The 20,503-nt window shown below is 37.1% G+C and overlaps 8 protein-coding genes across 8 annotated transcripts; 4 read left to right on the plus strand and 4 right to left on the minus strand.

The window, feature by feature from the left end:
- Positions 1-3,446: 3,446 nt before the first annotated feature.
- On the plus strand, positions 3,447-3,974 carry EV154DRAFT_561070 (uncharacterized protein; the record flags this gene model as incomplete). The annotated part of the gene is made up of 1 exon (XM_051605650.1): positions 3,447-3,974. One exon carries the CDS (start codon positions 3,447-3,449, stop codon positions 3,972-3,974), a length of 528 nt encoding a protein of 175 aa, XP_051460209.1.
- A 2,607-nt stretch (positions 3,975-6,581) lies between these two features.
- On the plus strand, positions 6,582-10,750 carry EV154DRAFT_500817 (P-loop containing nucleoside triphosphate hydrolase protein). Its single transcript, XM_051600630.1, has 9 exons — positions 6,582-6,679; positions 6,728-6,961; positions 7,014-7,334; positions 7,393-7,657; positions 7,722-8,672; positions 8,739-9,652; positions 9,716-9,779; positions 9,842-10,603; positions 10,663-10,750. The coding sequence occupies exons 1-8, from the start codon at positions 6,651-6,653 to the stop codon at positions 10,445-10,447; spliced, it is 3,384 nt and encodes a 1,127-aa protein (XP_051460210.1). The 5' UTR covers positions 6,582-6,650; the 3' UTR covers positions 10,448-10,603; positions 10,663-10,750.
- A 377-nt stretch (positions 10,751-11,127) lies between these two features.
- Positions 11,128-12,373, minus strand: EV154DRAFT_582048 (uncharacterized protein; the record flags this gene model as incomplete). Its single annotated transcript, XM_051606661.1, has 2 exons — positions 11,506-12,373; positions 11,128-11,447 (listed from the first exon to the last, which is right to left on the minus strand). Exons 1-2 carry the CDS (start codon positions 11,927-11,929, stop codon positions 11,128-11,130), a joined length of 744 nt encoding a protein of 247 aa, XP_051460211.1. The 5' UTR covers positions 11,930-12,373.
- On the minus strand, positions 11,962-13,299 carry EV154DRAFT_600634 (uncharacterized protein; the record flags this gene model as incomplete). The annotated part of the gene is made up of 2 exons (XM_051607177.1): positions 11,962-13,206; positions 13,260-13,299. The coding sequence occupies 2 exons, from the start codon at positions 13,297-13,299 to the stop codon at positions 12,005-12,007; spliced, it is 1,242 nt and encodes a 413-aa protein (XP_051460212.1). The 3' UTR covers positions 11,962-12,004.
- Positions 13,300-13,624: 325 nt separating this feature from the next.
- On the minus strand, positions 13,625-14,315 carry EV154DRAFT_561075 (uncharacterized protein; the record flags this gene model as incomplete). The annotated part of the gene is made up of 3 exons (XM_051605651.1): positions 13,625-14,041; positions 14,101-14,204; positions 14,270-14,315. 3 exons carry the CDS (start codon positions 14,313-14,315, stop codon positions 13,625-13,627), a joined length of 567 nt encoding a protein of 188 aa, XP_051460213.1.
- Positions 14,316-14,964: 649 nt separating this feature from the next.
- Positions 14,965-15,848, minus strand: EV154DRAFT_132799 (uncharacterized protein). Its single transcript, XM_051594029.1, has 3 exons — positions 15,725-15,848; positions 15,496-15,668; positions 14,965-15,429 (listed from the first exon to the last, which is right to left on the minus strand). The coding sequence occupies exons 1-3, from the start codon at positions 15,813-15,815 to the stop codon at positions 15,025-15,027; spliced, it is 669 nt and encodes a 222-aa protein (XP_051460214.1). The 5' UTR covers positions 15,816-15,848; the 3' UTR covers positions 14,965-15,024.
- Positions 15,849-16,295: 447 nt separating this feature from the next.
- EV154DRAFT_500823 (DHHC palmitoyltransferase-domain-containing protein) lies at positions 16,296-18,019 on the plus strand. Its single transcript, XM_051600631.1, has 8 exons — positions 16,296-16,413; positions 16,471-16,556; positions 16,608-16,667; positions 16,732-16,825; positions 16,882-16,976; positions 17,028-17,466; positions 17,526-17,614; positions 17,677-18,019. The coding sequence occupies exons 1-8, from the start codon at positions 16,411-16,413 to the stop codon at positions 17,963-17,965; spliced, it is 1,155 nt and encodes a 384-aa protein (XP_051460215.1). The 5' UTR covers positions 16,296-16,410; the 3' UTR covers positions 17,966-18,019.
- EV154DRAFT_500825 (putative stress response RCI peptide) lies at positions 17,971-18,504 on the plus strand. Its single transcript, XM_051600632.1, has 2 exons — positions 17,971-18,166; positions 18,256-18,504. The coding sequence occupies exons 1-2, from the start codon at positions 18,069-18,071 to the stop codon at positions 18,386-18,388; spliced, it is 231 nt and encodes a 76-aa protein (XP_051460216.1). The 5' UTR covers positions 17,971-18,068; the 3' UTR covers positions 18,389-18,504.
- Positions 18,505-20,503: the final 1,999 nt, after the last annotated feature.

Consider the following 20,503-nt stretch of genomic DNA (forward strand, 5'->3'; position numbering starts at 1 on the left):
AAGAGTGGCTAAAACTGGTAATTATTTGAAGAGAAAGAGTTCTGGGAGACCAAGTAATTTTAATTGACTGCATAACTCGATGTTGGAACGTTTTATTAGAAAAGTGCCATTCCAAACAATTGAACAACTATCGGAAGGACTCCGTTTAACGAGCAAACCCCATGCTCCAAGCACTGTGAGACGTTGGATTGAGGAAATTGGTTTCAAACATTGTGTACCTTCGTTATAGCCGTTATTAAACGAACGCCAAAACAAAATACGACTTCTTTGGAAATATTTAGTTCTTCATGTAAATATCCATAATTTTTTTCTCATAGACCTTTAGAACGTTTTTTAATCATATCATTTTTTTTTTTTCGTCAAAAATAAAGTGGTATCTTAGTTCTAACAGTATCAATTTGGTTTTACTTAATTTTTGTTCTACATGCAAAACAATTTTGACGATGGGGTTTGTAAGCAAGAGGAAGATCCAAGTCACGCACATCCTCCACAGTTTATATTATGTAATATGATGCATGCTCGCATGTGTGCATGTAAATCCTTTTTTCTTAAACAGACGAGAGGGTGTTTTTTACCATGGCAAAGTGTGCCTGAAAGACACCAAAAGCCCATTCCACATCCGTTTCGTCCACCTCTTGTGTCTTTGCAAAGTTCTACCATACAACACGTTAAAATCAAAGTAAATGTACTTATCCAACTTTCCACTGCTTACCTTTCTCTTTTGCAACTGAGAAATCGGCAGGGTTTTGACAAGAGGAGCATATCTTGGGTATATGACATCTGCCAAATAGTCATATGAATTGCCGTTGACAGTAAACTTGACTTCAGGCATATCCCCTTTGGCCAGGCTAGAGAAAATGGGGGACCGGTGAAAAACATTAGTGTTGTTAAGGGCACCGGGAAGAACAAAAAACGAATGCCAAATCCACAGGTCCTGAGAGGCTACTATTTCCAAAATAATCGTTGATCGACCACTGTTGCCACTAAACTGCCCATGATGAGCCGTTAGGCAGTTCCTTCATGGCCAATGCATACAGTCAATTGAACCAATCATGCCCGGGATGTCTCTCTCCTCTCCAACTGTCAAAAAGCAAGCCACATCCTCTTGCGTAGGAGTTCTAATATACTCCTCCTTGTACACAACAGCAAAAGCATGTGCGAATGCTTTTGAAGGTTTCCTGGCTTTCTGTTTTCCATAAAATCTGCTTCACTGTTATTACAAGATATTACTGGAACGCAGATAGACAATTATCAAGCTCTGACTTGCTTGGGAGTTGTTTGCAAGTGTTTCTATTTTAAGTAAAGGCTCAAACATTATGGATGATGAAATAAGCAATTAAATCATTCTGACATAAGCTCTTGTTTATCAGCCTACAAATAAAGCTGGTTCACACACTTTATTCTTCTCCTTTTCTTTTCTTTTCCCTTAACATATTTCTTCTATCATATGAAAGTAACCGATAAAGTAAAAAGGTTAGTTAGTAATGACTCTTGTTTCTTTGAAATGACGCTAAATCGAAAAAGATATATTACGATATTGCGGCTGCGGCTAGTCTTTGCTATAGGAGTGCGACCTCCTATAGCAGGGAACCCACAGTCTGTGAATAACAGTGTTTTTACTGTGAAAAACAGTGTTTTTACTGTGAAAAACAGTTTTTTTCACTGTGAATGGTCGTGTTCATACTGGCCTGCTGGTCTCGGCCAGAATTCTTGTAAGTGGTATAAAAATAATACTTTAAAAAAAATACGGAAGTCTAGACATTTTCATTTAATCTTTTGTGATTTTATCAAAAAAAAATTTTTTTTTCTTTTTTTTCTTTTCTTTTCTTTTCTTTTCTTTTCCCTAATTACATGACGGTCTTCCTCTAATGCCTAAAGTACATGGTATCAATCCTGTCCTCAGTGGTTTGAAATTCCAACATTGGACTAATGTAGTCAAACTGGGAAAGTATGCAATATAAAACAGTCCAGAGTTTCCCACTGTCGAATCAGCTACAAGAGCGATTTTCTCCTTTTTTTCAAAGGTCGTGTACTACCTGTTACTCTTCACATGTCGCCTTATCCAAGTATAGTGAGGCCTTCCGAAGTTATTTCTCTCATCCTGACCACAAAAATGAACTCCAAGAATCACTTGCAGCCCAGTTAAATGTAATCATATGTATCAGGCCAAAAAAAAAAAAAAGAAAGACTAGAAGAGAAAGTAGATAAATAAGCCCCAATCGACTTGCAATCATAATGGATGACGAGGTCAATTGTTCGATTTCATCCCCAACCTTATGATTATAATATGACATCAATGCATCAATCACCTTCGATCTCGGGACACCGAAGCATATTTCTTCCGAATCCGATCCAAGCAAAGACTGAGGTACAAACGGACACCAGACTTGAGCACCAGAGGAATGCGAAAGGTAGGTGTCTGGACGATCCGTATATTCTGGGAATTGAAAAGACTGCAGACACCTAACCGCCATCTTGTTGTAATTAGCCCTGGTGACGAAGGACGTTCGAAGCATTTGCCCCTATAAGATGCGTGGACTTGATCAAGTTGGCGAACTTCTTAATTGTCCGCTCCATTGGTCGGCAAGAGTAGCATTTTAATGGCCCCATCTGTTCAACCAAATACGGCAGATGCATCAAATAATGGTTATTATACTTGACATTTAATAACAAACAACCCAGCACGGAAACATGAAACATTCACTTAAACATGAAACATTCACTTCCCGCACAACAATCTATCTTATAAAAAGAATCCCCGTTTCCATTTAATAAAAATATAACTAGTTTTAGTCTCAAATAATTTAACCGTTTATTTCTTGGAATATTTCAATTTGCTGTGAACACTCGCGCATTGATACGACTTGCAACAATCTCTTGATTCAAAAACGTATGCCAACTACTAAAACATCTAAATGCTTGCGTTAATGTCTAATTTCAAATATCTAGTCTCTGATTGTCATGTTACCTTTTCATTTTTGCAATGTCCCTACGAGAAATGCGCCACTGCAAAGCAATGGAACATTCCTCCACCAATTCCATTAACGCACATTTGGTTTCATTGTTCTGGACCAATGGAAGTACAATGGTCGGGACAGTGTACAAGAGAAAGTCTAAATAATCGACAGCTCTTCCGATACCTACACCGCCATCCCAAGTTCCCTCAAAAGCTGATGGTATGTAAACCCTGCTCTGCTTCACCTTTTCGTCAATCTTTTTGATGATAGTGTGATCACGTGCGTTCAAACCAAAGGTATATCGTGCATCTTGAGTGATGAATTCACGGAACTTTTTGTTTTTCTTGGGATCCAAAAGATTATACACCAAAGTACCAAGCCCTCTACCAATCAAATGCATCTCGTCACCAAGAAAAAAAGATGTACCCGTGAAGGTAGAAAGAGAGCTAATAACAGGATCAACACCATCCCCGATTATTGTTTTTATATATGAAACATAAAGGGTATACCTCGAGGAAAATCACAAATTTAACAAGTCAACCTTTTGACGATGTGTTTACGATTGAAAATAAAACGGAGAGCGTGGGCAAAAGAATCAAGCAAGAGGCTATCAGTATATATCAGCAGTATACAAAAGGAATCGAAGTGCCTGCCGCAGCTTCGTCCTCTTCGGTATTGGCTGTTGGATCAGCTTTGGAGGAGTTGGGATCTCTTCCGCTCTCCCCTTCTTTTACTTCTATGAATTTGGCGTCTCCCCTTGGTTTTTTCCGGCTTTCTTCTGCTGGTAAAGCTTCCAAAATTGTGGTGGATCTTGGTTTAAGCTCTATTTTAGATTTGACACATAAAGAAGACGCACACCAAAAATACATTTTCTCGAATTCAGAATGGAACCTCATGAAAGAGTATTTTAACAAAAATTACACATTTACAATAGCTGCCAATCTTCCTCAAATCATAATCAACACTTCGTTTACCATTACTCAACTTGCCATGAAAAAGGGTATTTCACTGCGCTAAATTATATATCAAAAATGAAAAGCCTCGGTGTTGGCGGTGTTGGTGGTGAATCTCTCGAATCAACAACTGAGATAAGTTTTATTTACTTTGAAATATTTAAATAGTGGTATCCCTGTGGGAAAAAAGTAAGTCGTCCCTATGTTTAAAGTGAATTTTCCCTCGTTAAAAGACAAGTAAGTCAAAGTGAAAGAATAGTCTGATGTGTATTTAAAAATGAAAAAAGCTCGCCATATTTATAGAGTCCTAGTTCTTCGTGATGACATGAAATTAATTAATGGTATCGTTCAAAATAATGATACCATATCAGAGCAAGAAGTGCAAGCGCTCTGGTATCCTATCATCAAGAAGATTGTATCAATTAGGAAGATAGTCGGAGAAAAACCTAGGGAGACAATCAACCCATACATAACAAGTCGAAAGCAATTCCGGTATTTCGATTCAGGAGGTTTCAATCAATGCCTATGATACAAATAAGCTTATCCATGACAGAAGCAAATGTATTCGAGAATCTAAAGAAATTTGCGATCACCATATCGAAGCAGGATTAGGAAGGGACTCTATTGGTTGGGGGATACAAATTCCTTGTCTAGAAGCACGTTTAATTTCAGTTCTTCTTTCTCTGGAAGGTCTTTATATTGCTGTATGTCAAAGTAGGCTTCAATTCCCACAAAATGTCAACGAATTGTCGGACTTTTATCCACAATTTATAGGACCTTGAATATATTAGGTGCTCTCAAGGTAAAATTCGAAAAGCTGATCGACCTCTTTTTTGGAAGTTAACAGCTTTAAAAAAAACATGGCCCGTGATGTAAGTATGGTGTATATGCTTGGTGATGATTTCAAGATTATGGTCCAGATAATTCCAATTGTATTGAAACTTGCCAAGGATGATCGGGTATTCTTGACTTTTCGTAACGATCCCCATCACAATCAGGTGATCTCGTAATGGATATTCCCTCTTGAATTCACTAGAAGACTTATGCATTTACATTGTTTTGCCCAAATTTGGATCGTCTTTTCAAACACTTTTTTTACTATTTTTGTATAAAAAATGGACGGTCTCTGAACTTGAGAGCACATATTGTTGTAAGATAATATTTGGATCTCTTTTTGGTATATGCTGATACATTGTTTATTTGTAGGAGCGTAACGAAAGTGAAGCCATTAAACTCATCGGGCTATATGACAAAATATACCGATCATATAACCCCTTATTTAATGATGATTCTAATAATAACACCAGTACCAGCGCCCACCCTAATAATGATGACAGCCACTTGAAAACTATGTCTACCTACTATACACCGCCCATGGGAGATAGAACTAAATCTATCATGCCTATTGATTTATCTGGGAAAGGAAAACATCGGTTGTTCGATGAAAAAGCTATCATTGGGAAACCATCACAGAAAAATCCATGGTAGAACAGAAAAAAGCCGGTAAAGGAGATGAATATACAATGCCCAAATCGGACGAGTGTCAAGACTTTTGACGTTACAAGACACTACGACTGAACGCAAGAACTTCAAGAGTTCTCACGCTACCCAGAGAATTTCCCGTCATCTACGTATCATTCAATCGTTAGATTGACGGAAGAAACAAGAAATTATAAACCATGGTCAAAACAGCCCCAAGACTACGCTTAAGCTTATAAAAGCAGTGCTTATAGGCGGGTGATATGTTTGGATGGGCTTAATTGAACGACAATACTTGGTATAATTCGGTCACTGGTGAAAAGAGTGACGTTTCGCCCTATGAACAACACTGAACGGCAAATCATATATATATATTATAGCATCACACCGAATAAACCAAACCGAACAAAAAAACCAATAATCATTTTATACTCCATTCTTATTCACTAGTAATGATTATATATTTCTTGAAATAACTACTCAATAAAGAAGAAGTTTCCTATTTAATCACATAACTGACTTAACATAACAGCGGTAAACATTAAATTGAAGAATAAAAGCGCCGACAATAATTTGATAGTAGCACTGTCCATCTTGGAAACAAGTATGCTCAGAAATTGAGTGATAAACATTCGCAAGTGACAGCAACTAGTGTAACCGAAGAATTGATAGGATTTTTCATTGTAAAAATATAAGTTCGCGAACACATCGATGCAGGCTGAAATCTCTCGGCCGATGTTTTATTCTTATGGCAGCGACATTTTATCTCTGATTGGATGACATTTTGTTCCTGTGGGAGCGAAGTCTAAGTCTTGATTGGCTGACATTTTACTACTCGTGAAGCGACGGTCCGTACGACATATGTTGTTGGATCAGCTGTATTGCAACTTAAAACTGGATATTTGTGTTTGCGTGTACACACTATTTATGAAACGTTTAAAGAATCGTCGCCTCTTTTTTTTTTCCGACTCTTTTATGCTCTTGGAGTAGATATTATCAATGGAATGTTTATCACATAAAAGAGTAGTGGTGTTAGTAAAGTGCATTATAAGAATAAGCACATGGCTGGTAATAACATTATTATTATTATTTTTTAGTTTTTTACCCCTTTAGTGCACTTGTTTATTGTAGACATATTAGACATCCAAGGCGTTTAAAAACACTCGCCTGTCTCCTTTTTTTTTTCCTTTCTTTTATCTTTCCGTCTTTTTCTTTTTCTTTCTTTTCTTTCTTTCTTTGCCATACATACCCAATCTCTTCAATGACGGCTTCCTCTTCTTCTTCTGTTAGGTAAGATAGTTTTATGCAGCAGTTATACATACTTACAGCGGAATATAGAGTAGCTGTTCGTGTTAGACCATTAACAGATAATGAAAAACAGCATTTCCAACATAACGCCATTAAATTTATCCCTAATAACCAACAACAAATAGTATTGGATGGAGACAGATCATTCACATTTGATTATGTATATCCACCAACTGCAAATCAAAATGATGTCTATTCAACATGTGTTATACCTCTTCTAAATAAATTTATGGAAGGATATAATTCCACTATTTTAGCATACGGGTAACACAAAAAGTCCAATTAAGACAAGAATTTCTATTGACAATTTAATCAGTCAAACAGGTAGTGGCAAAACATATAGTATGGGCATTGGATTAGACTCAGTCATGAACGCTGTTAATGAAGGCATCGTACCAAGGTTCATCCATTCTTTATTCCAAGGACTTAATGCAAAAAAATCGCCCAATTACTCTTTTCAAGTTTGTGTCTCGTTCTTGGAGCTGCATAATGAGGATCTTGTCGATCTCTTGTGTCCTTCCGCTGTCAAACGTAGTGGATATGTCAGTAATTTAACGATCCGAGAAGACAGCCAAGGAAATATATGTTGGAGCGGTGTCAAAGAAGAGGTGGTTACGAGTCCAAATGAACTCATGGGGTATTAAAAAAAATAGCTTATTTATTTTTCTAAATGTGTGTAACTTATCGTCCAATAGTTTTCTGCAAAAGGGATCTATCGCTCGTACAACTGCTTCAACTGATATGAATAACACTTCCTCAAGATCACATGCCATATTTTCAGTCATTCTAAAACAGGAATACATTATATCCTCTGATACAGACGAATCTGTGGGTGACCCTACCACAAATAAAATACATAGATCACCTTCTGATCAAACGCTCGTCAGTAATTCTTCCACGCCGCATGTTAAGAAATTATCTTCGAAATTTCATTTTGTTGATTTAGCTGGTTCAGAAAGAGTAAATATATCATGATAAAAAAAAAAAGAAGGTACACATTTTTTTTAATTAAATCTATAATTAGTTAAAAAGAACAAACGCCGTGGGAGATCGGGCGAAAGAAGGCATTTCCATAAATACAGGTTTACTAGCGCTTGGAAACGTCATATCTGCTCTCGGGGATGAATCACGTCGCGTGTCTCATATACCCTATCGGGACTCTAAACTCACTCGCCTGTTGCAAGATAGTTTAGGAGGTAACAGTCAAACTCTTATGCTCGCTTGTGCCTCACCATCCGACTCGAATATTACTGAGACATTAAATACCTTAAAATACGCCAACAGGGCTCGTAATATCCGTAATAGAGTCATCATTAATCAAGAAGTCGGTGAGGCTGAACGTCTCAAGGCCACCATCACGCGACTTAAAGAGGAGCTCAGGGGTACCGATGATTTTCTTCGTGCAGTCAACGATGAAATGGACAGTTTAAAGAACCAAGTAGGATCACTTCATCAGGCATTAAATCAAGCGACTGAAGAATTAGCCATGACCAAATACGAACGAGATACTTTTAAACATCAGCTTAATGACGATGGTTCTGAAACAACCGTTAGTGAAATAGGAAATTCCCTTGTTAGAGAATACGCCAAAACAATAGAGTTACTTCGTATAGAATTACTTGAATCTCAGCAGCAGCAAAACATTCATCCAACCGCAAAGCCTTTATTTGTTGATCAAAAGAATTCAACTTTGCAAATCGATCATGTTGACTCCTCTACGACTTTAGTGGCATCCCCTACACATTCAAAGTCATACTTTGACAATCCTGAGAAAAATGATCGTAAAAAAAAGAAACATAGTTATCGGTTCGGTAGTAAACGATTAAAAAGTCAAAGAAGAAGAAGCATTACATTGTTAACCTCCAATAGCAGCAACCCATCTCCTAAACCAGTCAAATCCGCAGCTGATCTTCACATTTTAAATCAAGCAAGAAAAACCATTGAGAGAGAGACTGAATTTTTGGAATCTGCAAAAGTAAGTACATTCCACTCACCCCCCCCCCCCTTGTATTACTGATCAAGTACTTACCCTGCTTTATAGATATCTATTGCCTCTGATAGTTTTTGGGATAACAAGGACCAGGATTTAATGACGGGTCCTAAAGTTTTGCAATATCGAAGAAGAACAGTCGATGTCATTCCCCCCATCTCTGTAGCATCTGCACTCCAAACCGATCATATCAATGAAAACAAGCGTCTCTTACAAAAACTCTCAAACATGATTGAGAGTAAACATCTTGTGATTAGACAACTAGAGAAATCAGAAAAATTACGCACCGAACAAGCTCAGCAGCTCAATCGAAAAATCGCAGACCTACTTTCCAAAAAGACTTCATCCAGTAGCCAATATAAACGTGAGTTAGCAGAGACTCGCTCACAATATGAGTGTCGTATCAAGAAGCAACAGGTCGAATTACAATCACTCCGTCGCAAACACATGCAATTGATGAGCAAAACAGACGGAATGCGCAATCAGAACCAGTCTGTCATTGAACAATTAAATCGTACTGTCGAGAAACTAACACACGAAAAGAAGAAGCTTATCAAACGCTTAAAAATGGAATCAGATCGTGCTAGGGAGAAACACATGGAAAGCGACCGGGAAATGGCTAAACTTAAACGACAGGAAGCTCAATCCGTATCAGCAAAAAAGAGAATGGAAAGAGAACTACTTCAACAAAAATCCGCAACCAAACGTTCTACCGAAGAAATTGTTGCGTTGGGAGGTCAAATGAAACAAATCGCCGCCATTCTCAAAAAAGTCATGTCCAATGGCGGAAAAAAGAAGCCGAATAACAGCGCAATCACTGATAGAAATTTACTGGCAAAAGCAGCGGCTTGTGCGAATGTGAGGGGGTATCTTGTAAAGCAAAGTGCCATAAAGAAATCCGGAGGAAAATTCCAGGTTACTACTTTACAGCAACATGTATACCAAAAGAAGAGATTGATTCATCGGTATGTAACATTTAAAAAGAAACGTTGCTTTTATAGCATAATTTTTTCTAACAAGTATGACAGTGCTATCACTCTATATGTCAGAGGACAATCAAGTAACAAAATTGGCGAAGAGCTAATTCAAAAGGTAATTGAATCAAGAGCCCTTAATTTCTTAAGCAATCGTGTACTAACTCTGATATAAATCAGCGAGATCGCTTAATACAAGAACAAAACGAGCTCTTGACCGAACGGAACTTGGTTCTCGAAGAGGAAACGAAGAAAAACCTATCTATTGATGCCACTATGCCACAATATATGGATGAGCGAATTGATTTAATCACTGTTCAGGTCGACACGCTCAATCAACAAATTATCCGTCTCTCTGAGGAAAAATGTACTGCCGACAGTAGCGATGATGATTGGATGGACGTTGTGGATAAGGAACTTCATATTGGAATGCTAGATGACACTGATTCCCAAGTTGCTTATGAAATTGCTCTTTCGCTTATCCGATCATTAGAACCTGAGGAAGCACGACTTGTTTCAGAATCACTTATGGAAGATATTGTGCAGCTAAAGACAGATCAACAGCATAGTACTACCTCAATCAAGCACTTGGGTTCTATGCTGAACTCACTTCAGACTGGTTTGGTGCAGATGAGGAGAGTAGGCCATGATCAGCAACATGCAAACATGGACTATTTTTCAAGATCTGCAAATTCGGCATTGAATTCATTATTTCTTAAAGTCTTGCAAAGTCCTGTAGATATACAATGCGGACTTGTTTTACCGAAAAATGAGTCCATTTGTTAATATACCTGTATACATTTTTGTAGTTATATTTAAATGCTTATATATTAAAAATTTACAAAACTAGAAAGATGTAATGTAGCTAATAGTATGTAAGATGAAAATCGGTGCTAGTGTGGATTGAATAAGCTAATGTTTGGAACTTAAAGCTATGCCAAAGTTAGCTTAAGGTTTAACTCGAGTAATTTTTTAATACTTTAAATCTTACCCCGATTAAGAAATGTTGTAAATTTTGAAGCAATAGATGTTTTATATGATATGTGACTCAATGTATGGAATACAGCTCTTTTTTTTTTTTTTAAAAAAAAAAAAAAATTGACAATTATATTGAGGCCGTTTACTACGTTTGTAAAGTTACATAAGGAAAACCTTTTCGCCACCAGCATTTACCCATCTTTGAAACAAAGATACTTCCAGAGAATTAAAGCTTTCGCCCGAGTTCCCATCTAATTCACTCGACTTGCTAGAATTATTGCTACTACCCAACAAGACAACATGTTCTGTGTTTGGCCCTAAAATGCTGGTTAGAGGTAAAAATAGACTAAAAGAACTCTGCTGCTATGAAATAATTGATCCTTTTTATATTGCACAACTCTCCTGAGTTTTAAAGATGAGTCAACCTTTCTGGTTTTGGAATAGATCTATACTGTGTTTTCCGCCTTGAGTTAAATGGATACTACTCGTTAGAATTGTTTCCTGTTAACGTTGTCCCATATCAGTGGATCAGGAGCATGGGTATTCATCAAAGTGGATTCAAGGATTTCTGAGGCTTCATCTACGATGACAGCACAAATTCCTAATGAGGAAAGCCAATCCTGATGGGCTGCAGCAAAATCGGCAGTTAGGCCAATCACACGATTATGGCGCCATAGGCCCTCCCATTCAAGATGAATGTATTCTTCTAACTCCTTAGCAAGTTCGACTTGATCTTGTATGATATCGTTAATCTCTTCATCGATGTATTCGATTAATTTTTTTTTCAATTTCATCGATAATCGATGTTCTTTCTCCTTGGTTCAGTTCCCATAGCTGTGTTACAGGTGTTGATTTCCAAATTCGACCTAATTCAGCTTTTAATTCTACACTTGTTCTTAAGGAATATGGAAAAGGCCAATTGGTTGAATCAATAATAGATAAGACAGATACGGGTTGTTTGGCAATTAGCCTGAATCGGTTCCGTATATGGCCCTCCTCTACGATTGGCATTAATAGATGGTCGGTTTTTTTGAGGTAGCGACTTTCCAATCTGTATTGTGCCAAATCCATTATTCTGTGTTTCTCTTGATTGACAGCAAAATCTCCTGTTTTAATATCAGAACCTGCCCATTCTATCCAGCTACAAAGACGTGTACTACCAGGAGTGTTACCACACTGCATAAGATAACTGACCTTTAAGCGTTTAAGGTATGTAGTCGGAGTAGCTGTGCATAATATCTCCGGATCGTGCTCAGTTAGATAGTTGAAACTTTGCTTGAAATAAGGCATTCAGTTTTGTTTGATTTTTGACACATTGGCGTTCCAAGAGTAAAAATTGACCGCGATTAAAATAGGCTTGATGAGTTAATGAGTTGCACGTCTTGATGAAAGCTCTGAATGATATGATTTTCCCGCAAATGTAACAACCCCTGGAATGGTCTTTATTATTTCATTCAAAATGATATCCAATGTGTCCGAAGTCTTCGTAAGAACAAGCACAGGATGCCCCTTGTCTTCCAGAGCTTGACTCATCAACAATGCTAATTCACTGGCAATAAATGTTTTTCCCGTACCGGGTGCACCAGAGATAATTGAAACAGGATGACACATGGTAAATCGAATGGCTTCAAGTTGGTCTGAAGATACAGTGTATGCATTATCTGTCGGAGAAGGCCATTGATTTAGCCCGGGTCTTGCTTTTCGCATTTCATTTTTTACCATTATACAAGAGACATCAATCTCAGCCTGCAACAAATAATTAGGTGTATCTTCTTTGTCAACAATAACTAGTAGATTTTTATCCCATGCAGTTAATTGTGAATCTGACAAGTTATTGCGTGCAGCAAGAATACGAGGTGTCAACACCGGCGAGAACCTATCCCTTTTTAAATCAGCATACTCGTCATGTAACCATGACATAGTAGAAATAGTGGAAACAGCAGCTATATCACAGATAAATAAGGTGTAGGTGCTGGACCACAACATACGACCCATGTCACTTGCATTGATAAGAATAGACACCAAACTGGTTGCTGTACTTGAATCGGAATATATCATTTTTCCCATCATGGCGTATTTCGAAATAGTCATCATTTTCTCGTAAGCAGTTGAAGAATTATGTGACTTTTTAATATCGGGCAAAAGTACCACAAAAGCACCTCCTAGTAATTTATCGATTGCTGTAAAATTTAACGATGGAATAGCAAACACAACTGCAAATTCAAAGCTTGAAACAAGCAAGGTGGTTGACTTTGGTTTAGCCCCGGTTAATACCGCACAATTATCATCAAGTAGCTCAATTTGACCAGAGAAGTAAGCACACATTGAATTTTGAATAGGCTTCACCAATTTTTCATTTAAGGTCCAAAAATGCCATAATATAAAATCGGGTAAATTCATGTCTGGCCAAGACCAAGGAGCAATGGGAAACAAATCCGGCTGGACATCTCTTTTGTTGTCGATCAAGTGGTTCAAAAAACTTGCAGCATCTTTTGTAATTGATTGTGCATTTGGGATAGAAGGTTGTTTAGGATATATGTATGGTATTGTCAATTCTTTTGAAGAATCTGCTAAACTCGTAAATTCGTACACTTTGTTTCAAATTTAAATGAAATTATACCTTCTTCAGTAGTATGGATAGATGTTTCTATTACGGACATGCTACAAATGCTATTGCACACCCATGTATCTATCTCATCATCCATGATGCAAGCAACAGTAAGGTAAAAAGCAAAGATAAAGAATAACGGATTTAAAAATTTGAATTCATCATCATCGAGAAGTCTTATTTATCACTGATAAAATAACACATCTTTGATAAGAAGCTTTATAAAAAAGGAGTTTTTATTTAGTTAATTTTAAATTATTATTAATCATCGCTGAAACAGCCATGTCCATGTTTACAATAAATCGAAGTAAAAGAAAACCTGTTGTTTTGTTAAAGCAACAAGTTTGTCAAATCTTGTTGGTTGATTGCTTAGAGAATTAGATGTATGCCTGATGTAAGGGAGAGAAAGTCTTTAATGCGCTGACGTAGGCATCATCCAGCGTATCATATAAAGTAGCAGCTTCGCCGAACGTTTTGGCGGGACTTAAACGTTGTAAGCAACTAAAGAGAGCATCGTTTTGAGAACTGAGGTTCACAAGATCTGTATGTAGATGGGCAGCGTCAGATGGATCTTTATTAATTTCGTCTTTCTTGGACTGAGCAATCAAGAGAGCAAGTACCGAATTTGAGGTATAATCAGATACAACACCAACACCTGAAGTACCTTCTTGGTCAGTAACAGGGTTTTCTTCAGGAACGCAGCAACTTGTAATGGAAGCTTTCAGTCGGTTTTCTGCGCTTTGTTCAATACGATGAAGATTCTCGTATCCATCAGAGGCATTGAACGAGTAGATCTATACCAAAGCTTTATTTTAATATAAATTTGTGTAAGTGGGAAAACGGATACACATACTGCAGCTTCGAATTTTTTAAACTCTTGGGAAGTAGCCAAAATGTCTTCGAAACAGGTCACTACGTTTTGTTTAAAATCATTGCCCTTAAAATCAACAGCATTTACTAAGATCAAACAAAAAATATAAGCAAAAAGAAAAGGAATTGGCGGTTGTAAATGATCCACAAACCTGAGAGAAAGACAGTGGCAGCGGCAATAAGAAGATGAAAACGCATTTCGAAAAGCAAATAAAGTGTTGTCGAATCTGTTCAAACATTTTTTATACCTGAACAAAAACATGTGGTGCTTGAGAAGAAAAATGTGACTTTTTCCCTCTCTTGCATATTGGTTTTTACAAACAAACGAGACATTCTTCAAAACACGTTCATCAACACAACAGAGTTAATTATTCCTTTTGTGCCACAGCTTTTTTTCTCTACAAAAATAATTAAAAGAGGGGAATAAACATAGCCGTTTTGCTTAAATTCTTGTTTATAAAGTTTCCCTGCAGCATGGTAAAACGCGTCATATTCATAAGACCCCAATATTTGGTACATTGCGTTCTTTAATGGCGCATGATACTGTCATTTAATCGCGCATAATAGTGTTTTTATATGATATTAAAAGTTTTAAGTTTTGAAGAATTGTCGCAACAGACAGAAATTGATAGAATGTTTATTTTTAGGCCTAAAGAATGTCTTAATATAATTAGCTCAAATCGCCTACAATGGCATGAATAAATAAAATAAACTATTTCAGGATTAATTAATAGGAATAAGATTAAGCAACTAGTCTTTAAAATATCCGTTTTTAATTAACTTGTTTATTTGACAGGTAAGCGTATAGTTAAAGCATTAAATGGAATTGTTTAGGTATGAAATTAACCACGGGATGGCGCGGAGTATTTTTATTGTCAATAATAAAAAAATGCGATAATTATGTTATTTATTCTGTAGCTGCAAAAGCATCCTTGGCGACCTTGTAAGACTCTTGGACATAGGATTCATAAGTTTGAACGTCCTTCAAGTACGCAGGGGGGCTATTCTTTACCAAACAGGAAAACAAGGCATCGTTTTGTTTGGACAAGGATTCAATGTCCTCACTGATTTGACTACGGGCTGCTTCATCAATAGTTATACCTTCCTTCATTACTTGCGCAATGACCAACGCATAATCAGTAGCTGAACTGTACGTAGTAATAAGATCAACACCTTGGAGCTTTTCATCCTCTGAAAAGTCTGAGGTATCAGCCTTACAGCAATTGATACCAGCACTCTTCAAGTGACTTTCAATGCCTTCTTTTCCGTGATGGATACTGTCATAGCCATCACCTTCTTTCAAAGAGACCATCTAAAAATTATGAATCAGAAGGTCAGATTAAAATATTTAAATGTCTCATATTAATTGGAGACTTACAGTTTCTCCAAGAGCGTAGAATTCATCTACAGCCGATTTGATGTCTTTGTAACAGCTGATAACGGCTTCAGGGAGAGGCTTGGCATCAGCATCTGGCTTACCAGCGGATTCTGGCTCAGAAGGAGTTTCTGGGACGACGGGAGCTTCATGCTTGTCAGCAGTCTCTGCGTTAGCTAATTTGAAATGACGTTAATATATGCAACACCGTTGGCTATAAAAAGGTACTAACCACAAAGAGCAAAGGCAATGGCAATGAGGATAGCAGATGTTACACGCATATTGAAGAAATAAAATGTTGTGAGAATAAGAAAAATTGGCATAGATTAAGGATATTTATACTATTTTGTTGCGTCTCCCCCACAAGAAACATTCCTTCCAAACCTGACGATTAATGCTGCAAGGTTAAATTAAGCCTTAAATATGCTTAGTGGCAACATTTGTCAAATCGCGTGACACATATTTGTGCTTCCGCTTGAATAAAATTAAGCGTTATGTTGAAAGCATTCCTTCCCTTATGTATTTAGTCATATTAACATTTGCGTAGATATGCGGTGAATTACCAACATTTGATTGGCAGACAAACTAAAATGAGAAAATGCGATTTCGCATTTCAAGCGGAAACTATCTTGATGTGTAATCCAATTGGACCCTTTCCGCCAATTATAAACACGTTTGCTTAAATATATCCTGCTGTATAAAATAACAGGGCATCTTCAACTAATTTGATACGTATCGTATGTCTTTCTGAGAGCTTGTCACAGACTATTCTCATGTGTCAATCCCACACAAACTGAATTTCAAAAAAAAAACTTTCCTTTTACGTCGCTGTTTTACACGTTTTATATACGGTATGGTCACCTTTTAATTTTTGTGAGGAGCAACTTTTTTTTATTATTTTTCAAATTCAAACACATCATGGTAAGCAACGATCTCATATACTGCAAGGTCATGTACAGATACTTAAACAAAGTATAGGACTCGACGCTGTTTCTAGTCCTTTTTCTAGGCGCGTTTGGGCTCATCGTATTCACATTACTGTTTGGTGAAGGACCATCATTGAGGTAAACAACAAAAATAGTGGCGTTAAACAAACAATAACTAAATCGGTACAGACATGGACCTGTAGGTATATTCAACCGATTTTTGACCGAAAAACTACCCCGAGCAATCAGGTAAGATAGGTACTTGGAAACAAACGAGAAAACAAAGGCTTAAAATTTTTGGACCATGATATAGTTGGACACTTTTGCATACTGTTGGACAAGGCAATGTAAATCGTTTGGGTAGAAGTTGGGCGTATTGCTGTGAAAGCCGCAATCCCTTTTTACAGGTTTGCATATGTGTGTACGGATGTTATATAAATTCTAATTTTGGACGGTTATGTAGATTTTTTTTGTTCTCTTGTCTTCTGTGTCGATCGTTTTGTTCTTGTATAATGCATTGCCACATATACCTGGACCCTACTTACACAAGATTCACTAGTATGTCAGCGTAGATATAAAAATATGTGAGTGTGACTAACAATATTACAGCTTATTTATCCCAGCTCAAATCATCAGTCTCTATGTGGTGTATTATTTAGCTTGTTCAGCTGATCCAGGCATCATTACCCATGAAAATCTGGAGAAACATTTAGACTATTACAAGTACGATGGATTAATTTATAAGCCAAAAACATGCACAACCTGTAAATTACAGAAGCCTGCTCGATCCAAGCATTGTTCGATGTGTAAGGCATGTGTGGGTAGGCTGGACCACCACTGTGCCTGGGTCAACCGATGCGTTGGCGAAAACAACCAACGTTATTTCTTTTTGTTTTTATTTACACTGGTAGAGTTCTGTGCCTATGGTGCCTATTTATGTTTTGAGGTGTACCGTGGGATGATTATTGAATGGGGATTAGATCAAGCACTCGTTCACGATACAAGAACAGGTGAAAAATCAGTGGTCACTTTTCGTAGAGCATTTTTGGTATGAAATTGACTTTTAACCAAATGTGTACATGTATTTTCTCACATATCACCTACCAGTATGTACTCCACATTGATAGGATAATCGGCGCCATTGGTATACTAGCCGGAGTTGTTTCCGCAGTCGTGTTTATATTTTTTGTATATCAGTTAGTATAGGAGCCAAAAAAAAAAAAAAAAAAAAAAAAAGGTTTCTAATGCAATTGTATAGATTGTACTTGGCGGGAAGAGGTATCACTACTAACGAAGCATTTAAATGGGAAATGATTGAAGAATCTGTGGATAGAGGCGAGTTATTTAAAATTGTGCCTGTGAAACCCACTGCCAACACCACAGCCTTGGCAGAAAAAAATTATACCAAGAGATACAACAAAAAGACCAAGGAGGAAGAACATGTGGAAGAAAAGAAAATCGAGAGTTTTGAAGAGATTGAAAATATCTATGATAAAGGGTTTTTGGGTAATTTGAAAGAAATCTTTCTTCCTCCCAATTTTAACTAGTTTCCGTTTTTGGTTTTTATGTGTATAAAATAAACTTTTTTCTTTTAAAACTTTTTTTTATCTTTTTCTCTTATAAACATACAAATTTCAAAAGAAAAAAAAAATGATTGGTACTTGTTGTCTTATTTTTATTATCATCCTCCTTCCTCCTCTTGGTGTCTTCTTCATGAAGGGTTGTGGTGCCGACTTCTGGATCAACGTGTAAGTGTATTTTATATTTTATTCTTAGAAGAAAAAAAAAAAGGGAAATGGATTACGCTTCGAGAGGTATTGATAAATATGTTCAATAGCTGTTTAACCTTGTTGGGTTATCTTCCTGGTCATATTCATGCCTTTTACGTTCTTGTCAAAGAAAGAGAAGAAAACGGTGCAAGAGCAACAATCCAACAAGGCCAAACGTACGGTGCCGTGCCTCCCTCTTAAAATTAACTTGTAACACGAAACTAAATGTTACAAAAATGAATATATCTTTATTCACACCCTTATCTACTTTTTAATAAACGTAATACCTTTCTTCTTCTTCTCGTTGATGTATAAATCGAAACATTCGATTGTTTTTATGCATTTTTAGTTCCCCTACGTCATTTTTACGACATCTTGGCATCGCCCAGAAATTCCCGGACTTTCATTGGATGCCGGCACTTTGATGTCAGTGCCTGAATTTCCGCGTATCCGGCAATCATTTTAACTGCTCTTCTTAGTGATAACCAATTTTTCCTAGGAGACAGCCAAAGTGCACGTAGTCTCAACGTAAGATCGTTACGACTACCTGCACTCTGTCCATCCCTAAGAAAAATAGCTGTCCCTAACCGTACATACAATCTTAGTTTTTCGCCTGCTAATGGATCATTTACTCAAACTGTATTGCGAACCATGAAAGAGAGTCAGCATATTCTTGTTTTCTACACCAGATAAAAACGCCAGACTTCCTATAATTAAGCCAGCTGCGGTTGACGGGTGGTATGGATTTGGAGCTTTGTTCCTGACCTAAATCGTTCTTAAAAGCGTTGTTTCAATATCTTGGATTCCACCGTTTACTTTTTAATGCAAAGCCGTATCCTGTAGAAGACTTGAGACAAAATGACAGTCTTTTTAAAGTTAAGCTCTTAAAGAGATCTTTGATCTTAATTATTACTGCTTGCCTTTGCCATTTAGAAGTAATTTCTGGGCTTTTTCCATGTTTTGGGTTTGAACATTTTCAGGCTGGGTTTTGAACAAGTAACACAAAGTAGGTAGTCAAACTAAACTTTGACTCAATAAACATGCTGTTTGAGCATTTCAAAGCGTCAGCCTTTTTTTTTTTTTGGCAGCATCTGGTGTAGCAATTTTGGGCGGAAGTATCATCCAATGAATTCCCCGGATCTATTACGCCAATTAATGACGTCAAAATGATTTTTAAAAAGTTGTTTACCTCTCCACCTACGCCCTTTTCTTTCTTTTCCTTATGCACAATTCCGAGTAAACGCTGCTGTTAGGTGATTCTAGCATGTACGTCTCACTCATTTGTGTACCTGCTTCACCTCTTCCTACCTTCTATCTCTAAGCAAGCGTGGTTATCTTCTCACAAGGTAAGCTCATTTTTTTTCTTTTTCATCTAGCTTGTACGAGGTAGTCGAGTTATTGTAGGTCTACGGACAGTCGACTGTCTGGAGAAGGTGTTTTCAACAAACGCCTTCACAGATACTAGGCGCAACGGAGCTGACATGGCGCGTGGGAGATCAAAAGGACACCGTAAAACCGCTAGTACGGACCTTCTTGTGAATCTTCCTAGTTGGGCGACCTTAACTCTATGAAAGGTGTGACATGCTTTTTTGACCACTTTCCAACGATTGTGTCCCTTTTTGAATTGTCATGTAAAGCACAAAAACGGGAGAGTGCAGACAGAGACTGACTTCCACGCAGTTGCACTTGGGCAATTTTCTTTTTACAGGAAATTGGCGAACAGGTCTCTAAACTTTTATCTTTTAATAAATCTTTCTTTTTTTTTTGTCTTCAAACTTGCCACATCTTTATAAGACTACACTGTGTTAACGTTGAATCTTTTCGTAAAGTAGAGATTTGGTTACGAAAGTATATGTGTGAGTAATTCGGTGCTTATTTTGATCAAGTTGAATCTGCTGCACCAACAGATTAATTAGCAGGTGGTAGTGATTGATCCGTATTTATAAAGACATATTAATCTTAAAATAAACAATGAGAGGTTGGATGGAATATAACAGTAAAATTTAAAGCTTTAAAGGTTAGGATCACTGATAAAGACCATAGTTAAATTAGAAGTTTCCTGTGAATAAAAATGCTATGGCTTTCAGTCACTAACCAGAAACAAGTCATCCAAGTCAAAATTTACTAGCAGTGAACGTAGTATATATATGTCTAGACCTATATGGATGTCGATAGCAAGAACGAAAGCGAACTTTTTCTTATTTTAAAACGGATGTACCCCATCTACTAAAGGCACAGATAAAACATTTAAATTTAAACAAAGTTATAGTACTCTCAATGAGAATGTCGAACTAATCTGATAATCACCAAGAAATT

This window comes from Mucor mucedo (genome assembly GCF_025094135.1).
Source record: "Mucor mucedo strain NRRL 3635 chromosome Unknown EV154scaffold_22, whole genome shotgun sequence".
Lineage (NCBI taxonomy): Eukaryota > Fungi > Mucoromycota > Mucoromycetes > Mucorales > Mucoraceae > Mucor > Mucor mucedo.